Here is a 20,155-nt window from a genome sequence, read left to right as displayed (position 1 = left end):
ATTATAATCTGTTCTAATCTTTTCTATTGTTTCTATTGCTTTATTCTGTTCTATTGTATACTGATACCCACTGTTCTACTATATTGTATTGCATCACATTCTATTCTATTCAATTTTAATTTGATCTATTATTGTCTGCTGTTATCTACTCTGTTCTATTCTCATTGGCTGTTACCTGTTTCATTTTATGTATTCATTTTTCTGTTCTAATATTTTCTATTTTATTGTGTGGTGCTCTGTTCTGTTATTTTGCATTATATACTAAAACCATCATAATCAATCAAAAAAGTTTTTTTTTTTTTAAGTTTAGATCAGAATTTTGCTTTGTTCAGTCTAATGTAAACATTGCTTTTTCTGCTAAGGTACTGATATCTGTTTTTGAATCTCTACAGCCATACATTAATTATATTACCTAGTTATCAGTGTTAAGATCTTTTAATCACTGTTGTACTCTTCTCCTCTACAGACAATGCCTTCAGATTTGTTCCCTGAAGTTGGCTTGGTGGTGACTGGTGTCACTGCCTTCCTCTGCATTTTCACACTGTTTCTTCTGACTCTGCGCCTACATCAGAGGAAAACCCTTCCATCCAACCTGCCTCCAGGACCCAGAGCTTGGCCTGTGGTGGGAAACCTCTTCCAGATGGGGGAACAGCTGCACCTTTCCCTTACACACCTGGGGGCTGTTTACGGGGACGTTTTCCGGGTGAAGATGGGTTCACTGGAAGTGGTGGTGCTGAGCGGCCTCTCCACTATCCGGCAGGCTCTGGTGCGGCAGGGTGAGGCCTTCGCAGGCCGCCCGGAGCTCTTCACCTTCACTGCGGTGTCAGACGGCAACAGCATGACCTTCAGTGAGAAGTACGGTGAAGCCTGGACGCTCCATAAGAAAATCTGCAAGAACGCCCTGAGGACATTCTCACAAGCCAAGGCCCGGAACTCTAGCTCCTCCTGCCTGCTGGAGGAGCGCATCTCTGAAGAGGTGCTGGAGATGGTGGAGGTCTTACGGGAGCAGGGAGAAAAAGTTGGAGACGAGGGCCTGGACCCAACCGCCCTGCTGGCTATATCTGTGGCCAACGTGGCATGTGCTCTATGCTTCGGCAAACGTTACAGTCACAATGATGAGCAGTTTCTCACTATTGTGAACATCAATAACGAGGTGCTGAAGATCTTCGCCTCTGGAAACCTGGCTGACTTCTTCCCCATCTTCCGTTACCTACCCAGTCCATCCCTGCGCAAGGTGGTGCAGTACATCCACAGGATGAACTGCTTCATGGAGGACCACATCAAGGAGCACCTCCTCAGCTTTGATAAGGTACTTATTTTAGCATCTTTACGAGTTATAAGTTATTCTCTATAAGAAGAGAAGACATCAAGAAGCAGGTCAAAGCTATTTGTCAGTAACTGAGCAGATTCCCCTCTTGAGAGTTCATCACTCAACCCAGTACAGTGAGTATCGGAACACTAACCAGATACCCCTCTCACGAGTACATCACTTAGTTCAGTACAGTGAGTATAAGGACACTCACCGGATACCCCTTTCGAGATTCTATCACTCAATCCAGTACAGTAATTATTAGAACACTAACCAGATACAACCACTTGGAATCAGTTAGCCCATACAATGAGTATTAGAACACTAACCAGATACCCCTCTCAAAAGTAAATCACTCAGGCCTGTACAGTAATTATTAGTACACTAACCAGATACAACCACTTGGAATCAGTTAGCCCATACAATGAGTATTAGAACACTAACCAGATACCCCTCTCAAAAGTAAATCACTCAGGCCTGTACAGTAATTATTAGTACACTAACCAGATACAACCACTTGGAATCTATCAGTCAGCCCATACAATGAGTATTAGAACACTAACCAGATTCCCCTCTCAAGAGTACATCACTCAGTCCAGTACAGTGAGTATTAGAACACTCACCGGATACCCCTCTCAAGAGTACACCACTCTGGCCCATACAGTATCAAAACACTTACCAGATAGTTACTTAGTTAGTCCATACAATAAGTATTAGAACACTAACCAGATCCCCTCTTAGGAGTCCATCACTCAACCCAGTACACATAGTGTCAAAACACTGCAAAGCTAGCAAACACCACTAACAAAACTCTAAGCTCTAAAAAGCAAATTACATTTTCTATAGAACACTAACCAGATGCCCCTCTTAAGAGTACATTGCTCAGTCCAGTACCATATAGTATCAGAACACAGCAAAGCTACCAAACACCACTAACAATGCTCTGAGTTCTAAAAAGCAAAGTGCATTTCTTTCAGAACACTAACCAGATAACCCTCTTAAGAGTACATCACTCAACATTTGAAAGACAATGAACTAAACATTAGAGAAGTCCTGTATGGTGATGCATAGTAAATCCCTGTTAATCATACTGAAAGTCTTTTGGTGGGTTGAGGTAGTAGAGTAATATTACAGTATTTAATAACTTACATTTTTGCTTTACGGGGTTCCCACTCCTCAGCTAAGTTAAACATTCAGATGCTTCTGCTGTGGAGCTTTCCTTCCTCCATGTTGTGCCTACAGGTCTGTGTGGTTTAGGGGTTTCTTAGAATAACTAAACTCAATTAGAAATTTGCTGATGAGCAAATAGATTCTGAATTTATTTGGCGGTCTGGATTAAACCCATAATCAGACCATTTCCGACCCACAGCCGTAGATAATCTAGATAATCCTAATGCTCTAGACCGCATAGTTTCACCACATAGTTTGCATGAACATCTGTAGTTCATCTGGAGAACAGTGTGACCAACCAGTCTTTTTGTTTTGCAGAAATGCAGATCTTTAAATAGGCCGACTATAAATCGATATTTATATTTATTAGTGCAGCTCAAAACATTAGAATTAGAAAAGATACTTTATTTCAGTAATTCACTTTAAAAATGTGAAACTCATATATTATATAAATTTATTACATTTATTTTATGACTGACACCAACACCAGCAGATGACATGTCTCTCCAAACCATCACTGATCATCAGTAAATTTTACATTTCATTTGGAAAAAAAGTAAATCAAGGGAGCAGAGTCTGGAGGAAGAGTGGAGAGACACACAGTCCAAACTGCTCGAGGTCAGTGATGGGTTGGATAAAGAGACATGTCATCTGCTGTTGTTGATCCACTGTGTTTTATTATCAAGTCTAAAGTCAGTGCAGTTTTGTTTTCCCACAAAATCTTACAGAATCACTTCATGCTTCTTCCCTCTGCTACTGACAACTTTTATGGAGATGCGAATTTCATTTTCCAGCAGGACTTGGCACACTGCCCTCATTGAGACATTGATTTTTGGGTTTCCATTGGCTGTAAGCCATAAATATCAACAATGAAAGAAACAAACTCTTAAAATAGATCAGTCTGTGTGTAATACATCTATATAATATGCCTCTGGTACTGGGAATGACCTGATAGGCCATTAATTTAAGTGCTTTAGACACATATTTTTTTAGATCTGATGGGACTCAGACTGGGCCACAGGCCAATGGGAAATTTCATTATGATTTGTCTCTGTGGGGTGTGTTGGTATGTAAGGAAGGGGTCCAGATGTTTGCGATGTTGTGCTTATATAAGTTAAAATGGGTGAGCCTTACTGATTCGGAGTCTATTTTTCCATACCATAAAACTGTTCAGTGGGAGGGCCTCATGATGTTGGGATCTGCTGGTTGGGTAGCTGGGTCTTGCTAATGCTGTGGTGGGCTGGTATCTGACATTTTAAAGGTTTTATTCCATCGTTTTTTGTTCATTTATTCTCTAGTATGAATAAATGCCATGTGAACTGATTTTTGTGAAAAAAAGTGCTTCAGTGATCCGGTATAACTCTGATTTAGTCCGGTGGAGGAGTGGGCGAGGAGAAATGATATAAATGTTTCGCTAAAAGCACTGTGAAGCAGTGAGATGAACAACAGTTAGAAATTTTTTAAAATAAAGACATTTATAGTAATAACAGTCTTTACAATTTGTATATGTTACTTGTGTAATACATGTGTAATAATGCCCTGATAAGTGCAGGTCAGCCACTGGCCAAGAGTCTTAGAGTCTCTGTAAAACACCAAATCCACCGGAGATCCAAAGGTGGGTAGTTCAGGTCCAGAAAGAAAAAATCCACCCTGGAGTTTTGTTGGTTTTGTGGATTTTTACTTGTAACTAGTTTAAACAGAACTGTTTTAAACACACACCTACCTATCTCTATTGTACTTGGCTGGTAGGGTTTTTTTTCCTTCATAGACTAATTCTGACCATTTGTTTCTTAGCTCTGAATTACTGGGTAAAGCATATAACTAAACACTGATGTGTTATTCGCACAAATAACACAGGAATGAACTGCAAGCTGTTCCTAGTGCTGTTATTTAGCTCCTATCTGACAAGACGGCTTCAGTTCTGCCTGTGGGCGATCCCAAGCTGAGGTGGGCGGGGCCATGAATACTAATTCACGGGTTGAGACACGGTGCTTTTCCTGATCGAATCGTTTTTCTGAATATTTTCTTTTACAAGCTGCTGCAGACAATGAAGGTTGAGGAAGAGTTTCATCATCACGGAAGGACACCTTTAATGCTGTGGTAGCAATATTTGGCAATGAAAGATTAGTTCAGTAGAGGAATCTAGTTTTGGAAAGCTATTGAAATTGCCTAAATTACATTTTATTTTGACTTAATAATAATAAATCAGCTTACGTCACACTCCTGACCTAGACTATCATCCTAACAGGGTAGAATCAAATAATCTGATCAACTGAGGGTGTAGAAGATTTTACCACAATATATATATTTTGCCAAAACGTAGGCAAAAAAGGCAATTATTTGTTGTTGTTGTTGCCCGGCTGTGTTTTATACACTGTCCAGGTCATTCTACCCAGTTATTACTATTATTATCCCAGTATGTTTCATTTGAATTGGCTTAATAAGTAATATAATAAATACAGCAGGTTTTAGAGGCAGTTCTTTATTAAACTTGTATGCTGTAGACTTTCAGTTCATTATATGTTTTTTTTTTTATCAGAGCTTAATCAAAGCTGTAATCAGGTTCCTCATTAAAAATCCTGTAGTCTGCTTGATTTTAATAACACTGCCAGACTTTCTGCAGACATTAAAACGGTTTCTCACGCGATGTCTCAGCTTTGCGTTTTTAGTATGATAAATGTGTCCACTGGGTGAAAGCCAGAGCAGTGTCCCAGTGTTCCTCTCTCAGCGCTGATAAAGTGCCTCTTTGTGTCTGTGCAAAACATTCACACGCATCCGTTTAATCCGCTGTAGTCAGTGTTGTGGAAGGCACACGCATTGGGCACACACATATTTTCTAAAAAGGAAATTATTTATAGTTTTACAGATATATATTTTTAAATATTTTACTTTATTTTTACTCCAATCATTTTATAAATAAAAAGTGTGTCACTGACTGGACATGCAGACAATTATCTAATTTCTTCTGTAAAAAAAAATAAATAATAATAATAATAATAATAATAACATTGGTAAGAACATTGATTCCTCAATGTACTATTTTAGGTAAAATATCTAATTTCTAATCAGTTTCCAGGCAGTGTTCATTTCTAAAGTCATCACACATTATGTGTACAGTTTTACACTTTTTTAGTCCCGCTCACCTACAATCTACATAAACTTCCATCTAAATGCAACCAGCTGGTCAGGCTACTGGAGTGATATTTCTCAGCTTGTCCAGAAATGCATGTGTAAAGCATGTCCTTCTTGAGTGGTATAAACCAGCTTGTCCAGAAATGCACATGTCAAACATACACTTCGTAGGAGGTATTTCTTAGCTTGTCCAGAAATGCATGTGTAAAACATGTCCTTCTTGAGTGGAATTAATCAGCTTGTCTAGAAACGCATGTGAAAAGCATGTCCTTTCTGAGATGCATTTCTCAGCTTGTCCAGAAAGGCATGTGTCAAGCATGCACTTCTTGAGAGGTATTCCTCAGCTTTTCCAGAAATGCGTATGTAAAGCATGTCCTTCTTGATTGATATTATTAGCTTGTCCGGAAATGCATGTGTCAAACATGCACTTCTTGAGAGGTATTTCTTAGCTTGTTCAAAAGTACATGTGTAAAGCATGTCCTTTCTAAGATAAGTGGTTTTATGTTTATTTGGATACAATCCGGGTTAGCACCCGAACATTCCTTTCAGACAGCTTCCTCTTACAGCATCCACAGTTAATCCTGTTGGATGTGGTTGGTCCTTCTTGGTGGTATTCTGACATTACCCTGGATACTGTGGCTCTTGATGCATCACAAAGACTTGCTGTCTTGGTCACAGATGCTCCAGCAAGACGTGCACCAACAATTTGCCCTCTTTTGAACTCTGGTATGTCACCCATAATGTTGTGTGCATTGCAATATTTAGAGCAGAACTGTGCTCTTACCCTGCTAATTGAACCTTCACACTCTGCTCTTACTGGTGCAATGTACAATTAATGAAGATTGGCCACCAGGCTGCTCCAATTTAGCCATGAAACCTCCCACACTAAAATGACAGGTGTTTCAGTTTCATTGCTCAACCCCTGTACATTGTTGTTTATTTAGCCTCAAATCATTAAATCAGAAATCTAAAATACAGTACATTGTTTTTGTTGATTATTTTTCAGATTAACTCTGACCCCCTGTTTGGTTTATGTTTGTGTAGAACTGTATTCGGGACATCACAGACGCCCTGATAGAGCTGTGTGAGGATCGGCAGGAGGACAGAGACAAAGCTATGCTTACAGATTCGCAGATCATACACACTGTCATCGACATCTTTGGAGCAGGTGAGACAAGATAATGATTAAGCTCTCAGCTTGTCCAGAAATGCATGTGTAAAGCATGTCCTTCTTGACTGGTGTTTTAAAGTGTAATTTTGCACTTTCAGAAAGTAGTGAGAGCCAACAACAAATAAATGTTGATTTCCACACAATGCGGCTTTAATATCATAAAAAATAAAACGAGAGCCTGCCTCCATATTTGGGAACATACATTTTTGGTTCTCTGCACCATGATACTTATTTTTTTTAATTGCTGACCCTTTTTTTGGCTTCATATGGAGACACTGTCTGTACCATCTAGTGGTCACATTATGTCATTACACTCAAGTGGTTGGAAACAAGATGGCAGGAACCCCAGACAAAAGTTTCTACAGCCAGTACAGAGAGACACAAGGGCCACGCAAAAATTCTAATCCAATTTTATGCCTCTACAAAGATAAAGTTTAGTACAGACCAGCTAGGAGAAATGAAAAAATGCACACCAGCAAAAGTCTGGGTCTCAGGAGGCTAAATAGAGAAATAGAAAATGTCACACAAAATATATGGAGGCAAAAACAATTTGAATATAGTAAAATAACCGGATGCTATAAGATAATGTACTGTAATGTTATCTTGTTATCTTCTACCTAGAATACCACTTTAAGAAAATGCCCCAGAGGTCTCGGCTGATCCAGCTGTTCCAGGAATAAAAAAGTGAAAAATAAATAAATAAATAAATAAATAAATAAATAAGTAAATTTGGATCCAGATGCTGTGCGTGGCTGTGTTCCACCGGCTGGGAGGCGAGTGGGCTCAGGCTGAAGATGGATTCTTTGGATCCCTCGCTCATCAGCTTGCGACATCCACTCCTGTGTTAGTTTATGTTTCTCAGTGATGCGAGTTTGTTAAAGAGCGTTTAGCATTGTTTCGGTGATGAGCCCCAGATGGATTGTTCCTTTAGGAGAGTTGGGAAGAATTCCAGACTTCCAGTCCAGATTTATCCTACTTGGCTGCACAGGGCCGCTGCTAAGGTTTTGGAGGCCCTAAGCATAACTGGTCAGGGAGGCCCCCCCCCCCCCCCCCCAAAAAAAAAAAAAAAAAAAAAAAAAACACACACACACACAAACACAAAAGGTTTACGCAAAATTTTACTATTTATTAAAATTACACATGTAACTGTGAATATTTACAACGTTATAAGTAAGGCCAATAACAGTGAAGAACAGCACAAGAGTACTATTTATAATGTATAAATAATAAATGAAACGATGCATGTCTATTTTAAGCAGTGGACACGTCATTTACACAAGCCAGCCTTAAAGGTTATGAAATTATCGTTTATATTCGTGGTGTATTTATATCAGCCTGTCAAAATCTATAGAGCTGTCTGATCCTGCTGTCATACAGACCATTTGGATAGTGCACTGACGGCATTAGTCAATAGGTAGGCTACTCTGTTTATTAATTTTTTATTAAAGTCACTAAAAATCTTCAAACTACACTACTACTATTTGCAAACGTGCCACGTGCCTTGCAATACACAGATTAGTTTCTAGTTAAGCGTTTAAAGCTACCAAATCAGCAAAGCCAACGTAACTAGCTCAGGCAACACCACTGAACATGAAGTAATCAAAACTATTTAAACCTTTATCATCGAAGTTACTCACCAGAAAGGGATGCATGGGCCTCATCTTTCTGCTTCTTTTTCTTCTTCTCAGCTCCAGACTCAAACCGTCGCTTCATAGTTGAATTACCATTTAGTAGCAACTTCGCGCGGTGAACTTGTCTCCTGCCAAACTCAAGTAGCGTTGCTACTTTAGTTAGGACTAAGGTTGCCAGATAAGTTACGATTTTTCATCCTATTTGTTTATTTTATTTTAAGTTTTTAACTTACACAAATATTGCACTGGACAAGTTTTTGTATAGAATGGCCACATACACTTTAAAAATGGTTAAACATGCGCAAGATTTAGCGCCTCCATGCATTTTTTGATTATTTATTTGACTGGAAAATGTCACATCTGGCAACAACCAACAGAGCAAACCGAGCCGTGCCATTTCAGGCAATAGGGGTGGGGGCATTATATTATGCACAAAAATAAAAACGTGCCGCTTTTAAGTAGTAGAGTAGGTGCCCCATGCAATGTTTAAAGACAAAAAAGATGAGCGTATCATAAATAATTCACATTGGGTTTTAAATTTAATAATGTCATAATTTCAACACATTTCATTCTCAGTCAATTTGGCTCCCTGCAACTGCAAAATGGTTGAGGCTTAACGCTGGCTGCGTTGTCTGCGTATGCAGAGCGGCGGCCCTGTGGCTGCATCAGTTTGCTGTTGCAGTTCACTGCTTGCTCTGAGCCCTCTGGTTAAAGGGTCAGTAAATTCCAGATTCCTAAGAGTAACTAGAAAATGCGCAATCCTTTTTTTTTTTGGCAAAGAACAAAAGAAAACATAAACAACGAATGTACAGTAGAAAATTATCAATTTCTTTGATTTTACCAAAATAAAAACCTCTGGAATATAATCTAACCACAAAGCTGAACTGCTTGAATTTTTGCACCAGCAGTAAAGGCATAAAGTTATCCAAAAGCAGTGTGTAAGACTTGTGGAGGAGAACATGATGCCAAGATGCATAAAAAATACTGGGTTAAAAAACAGAACTCTTAAAACTTTATGAATATTAACTTGTTTTTTTTTTGCGTTATTTGAGGTCTGAAAGCTCTGCATCTTTTTTGTCATTTCATTTTTTGATCATTTCTCATTTTCTGCAAATAAATGCTCTAAATGACGATATTTGTATTTGGGAGAAATGTTGTCTGTAGTTTATAGAATAAAACAACAATTTTCATTTTACTCAAACATAAACCTATAAATAGCAAAATCAGAGGAACTGATTCAGAAACTGAAGTGATCTCTTAATTTCTCCAGAGCTGAATATATGACCACAAATGTTCACCTAACTTTTGGACTAATATATATCTAATTTTATGTAAAACAGACTTAATTTATTTGAGTTTAACCAAATCGTGGATGTACACCATGTTCCAAATTATCTTGCAAGTGATGTTTTTCTCAGATTTTCCTAAATTGTCAATACAATAGACAGTCAGTAAAATTGTATAATAAGTCATGACCTGTATAAGTATAAATCCAACTTTATTAAATAAACCTCCTGATGATAACAGTATTTTTTTAATAAAAAAATTAAAATGCACTGTTCCAAATTATTAAGCAGGCCACAGGTTTCAAGCAATATGGGAAGGAAAAAGGATCTCTCTGCTGCTGTACAGAGTGAAATAGTGCAGTGCTTTCGTTAATGTGTAACTTGGCCTGTTAGGATGTTCTTGATTGAAATCGCTTTTGATTTCAGTGAAATCCTCCTAATGCTGCAAATTCAGCAAATGACCATTTTTAGTTTTTTAAAACCTATAAAATGTTTTAGAAACTATGTTGTGCATAATAATGTGAAACAGTGCATTTTGAGTTGTTTATATAAAAAATACTGTTATCATTGGAAGAGTTTTTCAATAAAATTGGATCTACACTTAATAGGTCATGACTTGGAATGTAAAAAATCTGAGAAAAATATCACTTAAATAATAAGGGATGGAACACAGTGTACATTGTATGAATGAATGCACCATGAAAGCCTAAATTGTGAAATACAGACCCTAAACTTGTGCTAACTGAGAACATTAGCAGGCCTGTTATAATGAATGCCTGTGTTTTATATTCACTTTCAGGGTTTGACACCATCATTACAGGTCTGCAGTGGAGTCTGCTGTATCTCATCAAGTTTCCACACATCCGGACCCGAATCTGCCAGGAGATCGGTACAAAAACAACACTGCACTAGCTCCCCACTGATACACCCCACCACTACATCCTGTTCAGATCCTCCAAACGCATCTTGGAGGCATGAACTATAAACAAACACTGACCGTGCTGTCTGTCAGTCATTTCACAAAAATCTGATAAACACAGACACTAAATCTGTGTATTCACAGCCATGAAACACAGTATTCTCAGCTAATCCTAATGCACACTTTATTACTGTGTACAAAATAACATAAAAATAATTTAATAAATTAAAATAATGCTCCAGCACGGCACACACAGCAGGTATGACAAGAAAACACGTAAAAAAAAAAAGAGCTTTTTGACTTTTATTAGCTCTTGTTGTCACATCCTGGCCCTGTCTCTTGTCTGTCTCTGTGTGTTATCCCCACGTGACCTGTGCTCCTCTGTGTCTTTTGTTAGTAGTTTTCCACCACATGTGTCTCATTTGTAGCTCCACCCAGGTGTTTCCACTTCTAGTGTGTTTCCTGTTTGTATAAATAAATCCCCTGTGCCACTTTGTCTTCGTCAGTCTTTGCTAATTTAATAAACATGAGGAGACGAAACATGAGGAGACGAAAAACAATGTGCGTCCGGACGGGACTAAAATTACCAGAGGATCACGGAGTTCCGAAAAAAACAGTAGATAATTCAGCCTGTAATTTACTTTCTCAGAGGACGTCTGAGAAAAACATGTACATGGTTGTTCTGGAAAGGAATTAAATCACAGAGGATTAAAAACCCCCATAAAAGAGAAAATTTCCCCAGAACCCCCTGAGAAACTAATAAACAGTATTTTAAGAATGAAAATACATCAGTCGCCCCCTTACCGTGAGAATGGTAAATACTTTTTTTTCTCTATGCTAAGCTCTCACTGGATGAACACACACACTAAATGAAACAGAACTCTTTATTCTGTTATTGTCTGAAACGTTTTTATTTAGCATTTAAGCTAATGCTGCAGGTGAGCTGCTAGACTAGTACTGTCTGTATGTGTATGAGCTAATTATTCTTATAGAATAATAGAAGATAAGATGATGAGACAGGTGATGTCTCACTCCTGATACGTCCTCTGCATATGTGTGTGTGTGTTTTTATGTGTGTGTATGTGTGTTAAGGTTGCTTTTCCAAAGTAGAGAGCAGGTTCAGGTGAAAGAATAAGGTGAAAATAAATGATGGGATTTTATTGCCCAGAGTTTTGAGTAGCTTCCCACTGTTAGCTATTTAAATTAAAACATATAATAGAGAACACAGCTGTCTAAGGTATTTTTTTAATAGAAAATTGTAAAAATGATCCCATCATAGGTTGGAAAGATGTTGGAAATAAAAGTAACACACCTGTCCCCTGTATATAATAGATTGTGGGACTTTTTTGAATCCAGATTATTATAATTCTTCTGATATGAGATCTTTACCCCTGCTGGTAACTCCTACATTTTATTTAAAGTTGAAGAGGGCAGATTGGCTGTGTTTGTAAGATATTCAGCATACTAAACCTCTAAGTTACAGTAAAATCACCGCAGACCATTAATAAAATCCTCTATGAAGTTTTACCCATTTGACTACCAAGTGTAAAGTATGTGGCTAATCATCAGTCTACATGGATTATATTTGTGTCTGGTTCGGCTGGTTATTGTCTCTTTTTGTGTGTGTTTGTGTTCAGATGATCAGGTCGGGTTAAACAGGCTTCCGACATTTGAGGACAAAGCGAAAATGCCGTACACAGAAGCCTTCCTTTACGAAGTATTTCGCCATGCGTCCTACATGCCTTTCACCCTCCCACACTGGTGAGAGCTGGCACACATTTTCACATTAATCATTTCTAGCTTTTTCTCACTAATTTTCTTTTTTTTTTTACTACCATTTGACTCTGTTTGTCTTAATGTAGCACTACTGAAAACATCACTCTCAACGGATACTTCATCCCCAAGGATACCTGTGTCTTTATTAATCAGTATCAAGTCAACCATGACCCGTAAGTATCACAAAAATGAGTGTCGAAAATTGGAAATTTACCATTTACCTGTGAAACCCTACATCTCTGGGAAAAAAACAAGAGAGCTCTTAAAAATGATGAGTTTCTTTGATTTTAAAATTGAAAACCTCTGGAATATAATCAAGAGGAAGATGGATGTAAAGCAGCATAAAGTTATCCAAAAGCAGTGTGTAAGACTGGTGGAGGAGAACATGATGCCAAGATGCATGAAAAAAACTGTGATTAAAAACCACCAGGGTTATTCCACCAAATATTGATTTCTAAACTTTAAAAATATTTATGAATATGAACTTCTTTTATTTGCATTGTTTATTATCGTTTTTGTTATTTCAGACATTTCTCATTTTCTGTAAATAAATGCTCTAAATGAGAATATTTTTATTTGGAATTGGGAAGAAATGTTGTCTGTAGTTTATAGAATAAAACAACAATGTTCATTTTACTCAAATATAAACCTATAAATATCAAAATCAGAGAAACTGATTCAGAAACTGAAGTGCTCTCTTCATTTTTTCCAGAGCTGTATGTTTTGGCCCACTTTATAATAATGCAGTAACTGTGTAACTAACAGTGAAGTTTGCATTGTTTTAACACAGTGTGCACACATTACATAACCTGTAATAACTGTAATAAATCTGTAAGAACTGTATATTTTATATTCTAAATTCCCTTTCTGTTTTCTGAAGGGAGATCTGGAGTGATCCCGATTCGTTCCAGCCAGAGCGTTTCCTCAGCCCGTCCTCTCAGATTAATAAAGACGTGGTTGAGAAGGTGCTGATCTTTGGGATGGGGAAGCGGCGATGTGTGGGAGACAGGTTCGCTCGTCTGGAGATGTTCATGTTCCTGACAACCGTCCTCCAGCGCCTGCACATCGAGAGCGCCTCGGCTCAGGAGCTCAGCCTCAGCACCACCTTCGCTCTGACCATGAAGCCCAGACCCTACCGGATCAAGATTTCCCCTCGCAGCTAGAACATCACCGGTCCTACACTGAGAAAAATGATGAGTAAAATTTACTTAAAAAAAGTTTCGCAATTTTCTGCATTTGCTTTTTTTAAGTAAATTTAATTTCAGATAAATTTAAGTGACTTCAACTCTGTTAAAGTTTACTAAAAGAAAGGATTGATTCAGTAAAAATAAATGAAGTAAAGTTTACTAAAAGAAAGGATTGATTCAGTAAAAATAAATGAAGTAAAGTTTACTAAAAGAAAGGATTGATTCAGTAAAAATAAATGAAGTAAAGTTTACTAAAAGAAAGGATTGACTGAAGTTCAGTTCACTTATTTACTCTGTGTAACATTTAAGTCTTGAAACTGAGTTGAAGTTACTTAAATTTATCTGAAATTAAATTTACTTAAAAAAAGCAAAAGCAGAAAGTTGCAAAACTTTTTTAAAGTAAATTTTACTCATCATTTTTTTTCAGTGTACTGAAGCCTGGAGAAACAGCCAAATAACTCTGATGAAACAGACAGGTTTATAAAGCCTATACTGAACAGACCAACGCACAACAACACTGCTGTTTACAACTGGACTTCCTGTCAGGTTCATCATAATCCGTTACAGTTTAACTCAGACTTTACAGACTCACATCTACCTCTGTTCCACCAGAACGCTCCTGCATTGTTTGTTGTAGAGAGTTTGAGATATTAGTGGGATTAAGATTTTTGTACATTGTTGTAACCAATTAATAAGCTACATGTGTACGTTTAACTGACACAGATGCACAGATGCACCAATACTAGGACTGGATATTAGTCCTAATATTAGATCATTCATTGCATAAATAAATTATTTATTATCATGTAGATATTCTGAGCTTTATACTCAGGATCAAGGTAACTTTTCAACATACAGTATAATACACATGCAGTATTATAGCAATTAATAAAACGTACACTTTATAATCATAGCCTGTCTTCAAATATCAGCAAGTAATCCAGCTAAGAAAAAACAGCTTAAGACCATTCACTTCCTAAAATTAAATCCATGTTTAAATCTGGTGTATTTGGTGCATACGTACCAGTCTGTACATACATTGGCAAAAAAAACCTATGTGACCCCTTTGTAATCTCAGGTAAGACTTTACTTAGATGGTCCAATGCTGATGCCTTGATTAACACTGAACTAAATGTCAAGTAAATGCAAATGAACTCACAGTTAAAAGTAAATATTTTCTAATCTTACATATAACCCTAACCCTATACCCTAACCTTAACCTTTAAGAGTTAAATTTAGGGTTATATTTAAGTTTTATGTTAATGTAAGGGTTAGTATTAGGTTCTAATGTTGATTTAAGTTTCGGATAAAGGTTAAAATAAGTATTAAGGATCATTTACATTCAGCTGAGAGTTCAGTCGCATTTATTATAATTATTCAGTTGAATTATAGGTGAGGTGAGAATCTATGAGGCATCTATAATCGATCAGCCAAGTTAAGGGTCATTGTCCTGTTGCATTACCCAACTTTACAGAGTTTCAGCTGATGTACTCACCCAGCCACTCTCACATTATCATGTAGAATTTTCGATACAACTAAAAAATTAATCTTTCCATCAGCTGGCCAGGCTCTGATAGACTGGCTCAAATTTCCATCAGTAGTATAAAATCACTATTAGGAATCAACTGATATTAGTGCATCCCAATTGTCTGGCTGAAATTCACGCTGGAAAGCCACTCTGGCAGAAATCGCATTTAATGCAGGAGGATTCATACACATATCCCACAAGTCATTGCGGTGTTTTTTAGCTGGGTCGTGGCAAAAGGCATGGGAAGTGATACCAGTTCCTGTCCCGTGAAATGTGGCATGTCAATGTAAAATCTAAAAATTGTTCTAAAAAGGAACCTATATTGTATTAGACAGTTTAGTGACAGTAATCATACAGGTATATTTATCTCCCACACTTGTTCAATATAATTACCACATTATTTATGTTTATATAGGACTGTATAAGGAACATATTGAATTTGTATTAATACTGAAGTATAGATCATTTCTGACTAGTCACTACTTCACTCTCTTCATATCTACATTTTATTCACTTTATTTGTGACCGTACATGCCAAAAACAGTGGCATGCAAAACACTGTATGTCCAAATGTTTGCTGACCATTAATAAATGCATTTAACTACTATGTGTTGCATTAATTGCTGACACAGATGCACCATGCACACAAACACAAGCTTATTTAGTCCCTGTAGAGAAATACTGCCAATAGAATGAACCTATGAACATTTACATATTGGTCTAAACCAATGCCTTAAGCCAGGAGTAGGGGAGATTGATCCACGCCCTTACACCGCCCACTCTCCACCCTATATAAACCCTCACTTCCTCTCTTCAGCCGTGTTGAGCATCCAAGTACACTCAAACATATAAATTGGCTGGTAGATCCTTAAACACCTCACCTCATTCATTCCCTACTTTTCCTTCCTTGGACCTCGACACTGCTTTCTCACCATTGCCAACATTTATTCTCTACCCATTCTTCCACTCTCTAGTTTACTTCTCTGCCTTAATTCTTTTTCAACTGCTACTTGGATCCCCTCACCCTTTCCAACCACCACCTGTTTTCTGCTCGTCAGAGACTTCAAACGAGATCCTAGTACTCTCATTTAGCACCTCCTTCGCTTCTCATATTCTGTGTTACTGTATTTCAAGCTTCCTGCAGCTACGTCTATCCCTTCACTCCGTAACACTGTTTCTTCTGGCTTTCTTCAGTTTCCTGTTACCAGGAATTAATCACCTCTTACACCTTCTCTAAACCCGCTCAGCATCCATGTCTGGCAGATCTTACCATCCAACATGAAACAACACACCTCAAATCATACACAGCAAAATTCACAGCTCAAATCGGCACAGCCTCTGCCTTGACGAGGACTATCCGACCACGCATCCCAAATCCTCAGACACTGCACTGTAAGCCTGGATAGGTTGAATTTACTGTAAAAATTTGAGGAAACCGGTTGTCTTAAAAAAAAAAGAAAAGTTAAGTAATGGGGAATAAAAACTTTGTTTAACATAACTTAGAGCATCAAGTTATTACAGCTAAAGGGGAAGTTGATTTAACTTTTTATTTTTGTTATACTGTAAGACCAGATAAGTTGAGTTTACTTACATTTTTTAAGGCAGCCGGCTTGCTCATTTTTTTAAGTAATGGGGAATTACTATTACAACTAAAGGGGAAGTTGATTATTTGTAAGGTAGCCCAGGGAGAATCACTACACACTGATGATGAGTGTTAGTCAGAAACTGTTGGACACACCCAGTATGCAAATGGATTGTGACAGAAGCCAATAGAAAAGAAGCTGTTAATGACAAAACAGACTAAACTCAGTTATTATAAGTTGGTTCAACATAAAGATCTCAGTTTGAATAGTACAGTATATGTGCCCACAAATCAAGAGTTCAACTAACTCAAAATAGTTCAGTATTGTTTAGAAATATCCAACTTTATGTAAAACAGACTTAAATCATTTGAGTTCAAACAACTTATGGGTTTAAAGTGTGGGCGATACTGCAAGAAAAGGATTTGCAACTAAATATGACATCTTTTTCACTTTAATTTACTTTAATTTAATCTGTTCTGATACTTTTGCTTAAAAGAAAAATGGGTGGGTTCAGTCAGAAGGTGCTACAATATCTTCTGATCTGTGTATCAGATCCAGATGTAAAGAGAGTGAGAGATAGTTATAAATGTTTAATCTATATTTCAAAATAAATAAAAAAAGGACTTACTGAAGCGTTTACATCGCTAAAAGTGCTCTGTCAAAAAAAGTGAAATACGTCAGGAAGTTAAGGACACGTTAACACTGATAGCATTAGATCAATTATACTGTCACATAACAATTGTGCCTTGCAAAAGTATTCGGCAAAAGTTCAAGGGGGGCAAATACTTTTGCAAGGCACTGTAACAACAGGCCCTGTTTCTTTTTGTCCCCAAAGTCCTCAAAGAGCAGCAGCTTTGACCATCAGACCCAGCTGAGATTATGGAGTACAGATGGCTTTAGGTGGCCACAACTTCTTTCTAATAGCTTTTCGAAGCCATGATGAAAGGATGAGGGCGTATAACGAGAGCATTGTGCCAGAGCAGAGAGAGGAACGGGCCTTAATTACCACAAAACCAGAGACCACAGGAACTGCCCTCAGTGGCCGCTGGAAGACGTCTTTTGTCCCTGTTCTGGTCCAGTAGGCCTCAGTTCCAACTGAAAGATGGAGCCATTATGATCACAGACACAGAGGCTATAGGACTGTGTGGTCCGCAGTTCTTTTTGTTGCCAAGCCACATGCAGGAACAGGGGAGGCCTCTGGGATCAGCAGAGGCTTTCTGTGTTAAAAGTGCTGACTTCTTAGCTTCAGATCTAAAGCCGTGCACCGAGCGCTTCTCATCTGAGATTTTTACATAACTAAATTATATACAAGAGTAACAGCAACTTTTCCATGAACTTGACCTCTTTGTTTCATCATGCATTTACATCTAGAGGTAGGCTGTCTTGATTCTTTTTGGGACAAAAAAAGGGAAAGGGCAGTTTTTAAGCTATATGGCCTCTAAATTAGATTTTTCAGAGGCACATTTAAAAATTAGGGCTATGAGAATCACTGGAAAGATTGCGATAACCATTATGCTACTCAAAAGTGTGAAAAGATTCTTTACTTGTCTGGTCTGAATCAGTTGATGAGTTGAGATTAGTTTATTTGGAGCGTTTCTCCCTCTGTTTGGTTTGGTTTCACACAGGCATTAAAACCTAAACACATCAAAAATGCGCACCAATAAACCACGTGAGCAGGCTGTGTCTTCTGATTGGTCAGAGCTGTCTGGCGTGGGAGTAGATATAAATATACCAAAAAAAGTAAATATAGAGAGAAGATTCTGTGTTCCAGTGTAGGGGTATGCCATATCTTATCGTACGTAATGATATCGCCAACATTTTTTATTCGATACCGTGAGCGATATTATACCCTGAAATATCGTGCCATATCACTCACCCCTAATTATCACATGAGGGTTCTACTTTTTTCTTGTCTTGAGCAAAAGAAAAAGTCATACATTTCTCATTTCCTATTATATATCTACTAGAGACTAGAGATTATATCTGTTCAGTATCATTTATTTTACTTTAATCCTGGATATATGGAGATACATTAAATACCTTTTCTCATGATTGGATACACCTGGCTATGAAGTTCAAAGCTCAATGAGGTTACCAAACCCATTTTGTGCTTCAGTAAGTCAGTAAAATGTAGTTAGGAGTATTCAAATCAATAAAATGATAAGGGTGCCCATACTTTTGCACCGGTCAAATTTTGGTTTAATGCATATTGCACATTTTCTGTTAGTACAATAAACCTCATTTCAATCCTGAAATATTACTGTGTGCATCAGTTATTAGATATATCAAACTGAAATGGCTGTTGCAAACACCCAAATATTTACAACTAAAAATCATTAAGATTAATAGGGGTGCCCAAACTTTCTCATATGACTGTAGACCTTCAGTCCACACACACCTGTATTCACTTTTTTACTATTTTGTTCTTTCTCTCATTTACCAACATTGTTTTGTATTTTTGATACTGATTCTTACCTTGCCTCTGATATTGCTTTGGACTGTCTCTCGTTTTTTGGTATGTTTATCCCCTGCTACTTATGTTTACCGCTGTTGACCCCTTTTTTTTTTTTATAATAAACTCGGTTTATTGAATCTGCACATATCTGAGTACTGTCCAATTATAACAAGAGTTTTTTTTTTGTTTAACAATGAGAAGCCGGAACAAAAACAAGCTGTAATAAAATAGAAAATGTAAAAAGGAAAGAAGTAGAAATAAAAAGTAATCTGAAAGTATAGATAACCAACATTTCTATATAGGACCCTGTGGCCTGGACTAAGCTTTTTTCCCCTTACATTACTCTTACTTTTCTACTTTAAGTAGTTTAGAAATTCATACTTTTCACATTTACTTAAGTAGAAAGAGTAAAAAGCTTAAACTTGATTTCTTAACTTCTACAAAAGTATTTTAAACACTTGTATCTATACTTCTACCTACAGTGTAATGAGTAATGTTTTTAATGTTACGTGAATTAAACTCCTCAGTCTAAAGCCAGTGAAAGTGAAGCTCTTATTTGGTGGATTCTGGCAGTTCAGAGCAGCGTCGGGTCAGGAGCTCATTCCGTGTCTGAATCCTGATCCTGATTCTGATCCTGATTCTGCTGCGTGACAGTGAGTCTCCTCCTGTACCTTTCCTCCTCTCCCACAATACAACAACTACAAACTGCCCAACTGACTTCCTAATTACCCCGACTCTCCACCGCCCGGCCGGTGTGATCAGCCCTCACTCTCCACCCTCATTATGGAGCTGCACGCAATGACCCGGCCCACCCCCGGGGCCAGCGGCATCAACCTGACACGCACAGACACACACACATACACACATACAGAAACACACACATACATACACACACACACACACACACACACACACACACACACACACACACACACATAGACACACACACACACACATGGCTAATTTTTACTCAGCACACTTATTGTACAGTGCAGACTAACTAACTCA

At 37.7% G+C, this 20,155-nt stretch overlaps 1 protein-coding gene across 1 annotated transcript; it reads left to right on the top strand.

Moving 5' to 3' along the window:
- The first annotated feature begins 469 nt into the window (after positions 1-469).
- LOC103022525 (cytochrome P450 1A1) lies at positions 470-13,880 on the top strand. The gene is made up of 6 exons (XM_022666253.2): positions 470-1,309; positions 6,656-6,779; positions 10,499-10,588; positions 12,256-12,379; positions 12,481-12,567; positions 13,275-13,880. The coding sequence occupies exons 1-6, from the start codon at positions 470-472 to the stop codon at positions 13,555-13,557; spliced, it is 1,548 nt and encodes a 515-aa protein (XP_022521974.2). The 3' UTR covers positions 13,558-13,880.
- Positions 13,881-20,155: the final 6,275 nt, after the last annotated feature.

The sequence above is a fragment of the Astyanax mexicanus genome, chromosome 22 (assembly GCF_023375975.1).
Source record: "Astyanax mexicanus isolate ESR-SI-001 chromosome 22, AstMex3_surface, whole genome shotgun sequence".
Lineage (NCBI taxonomy): Eukaryota > Metazoa > Chordata > Actinopteri > Characiformes > Acestrorhamphidae > Astyanax > Astyanax mexicanus.
The sequence above is the reverse complement of the archived record's forward strand: the minus strand, read 5'-3'. Positions and strand labels throughout refer to the sequence as shown.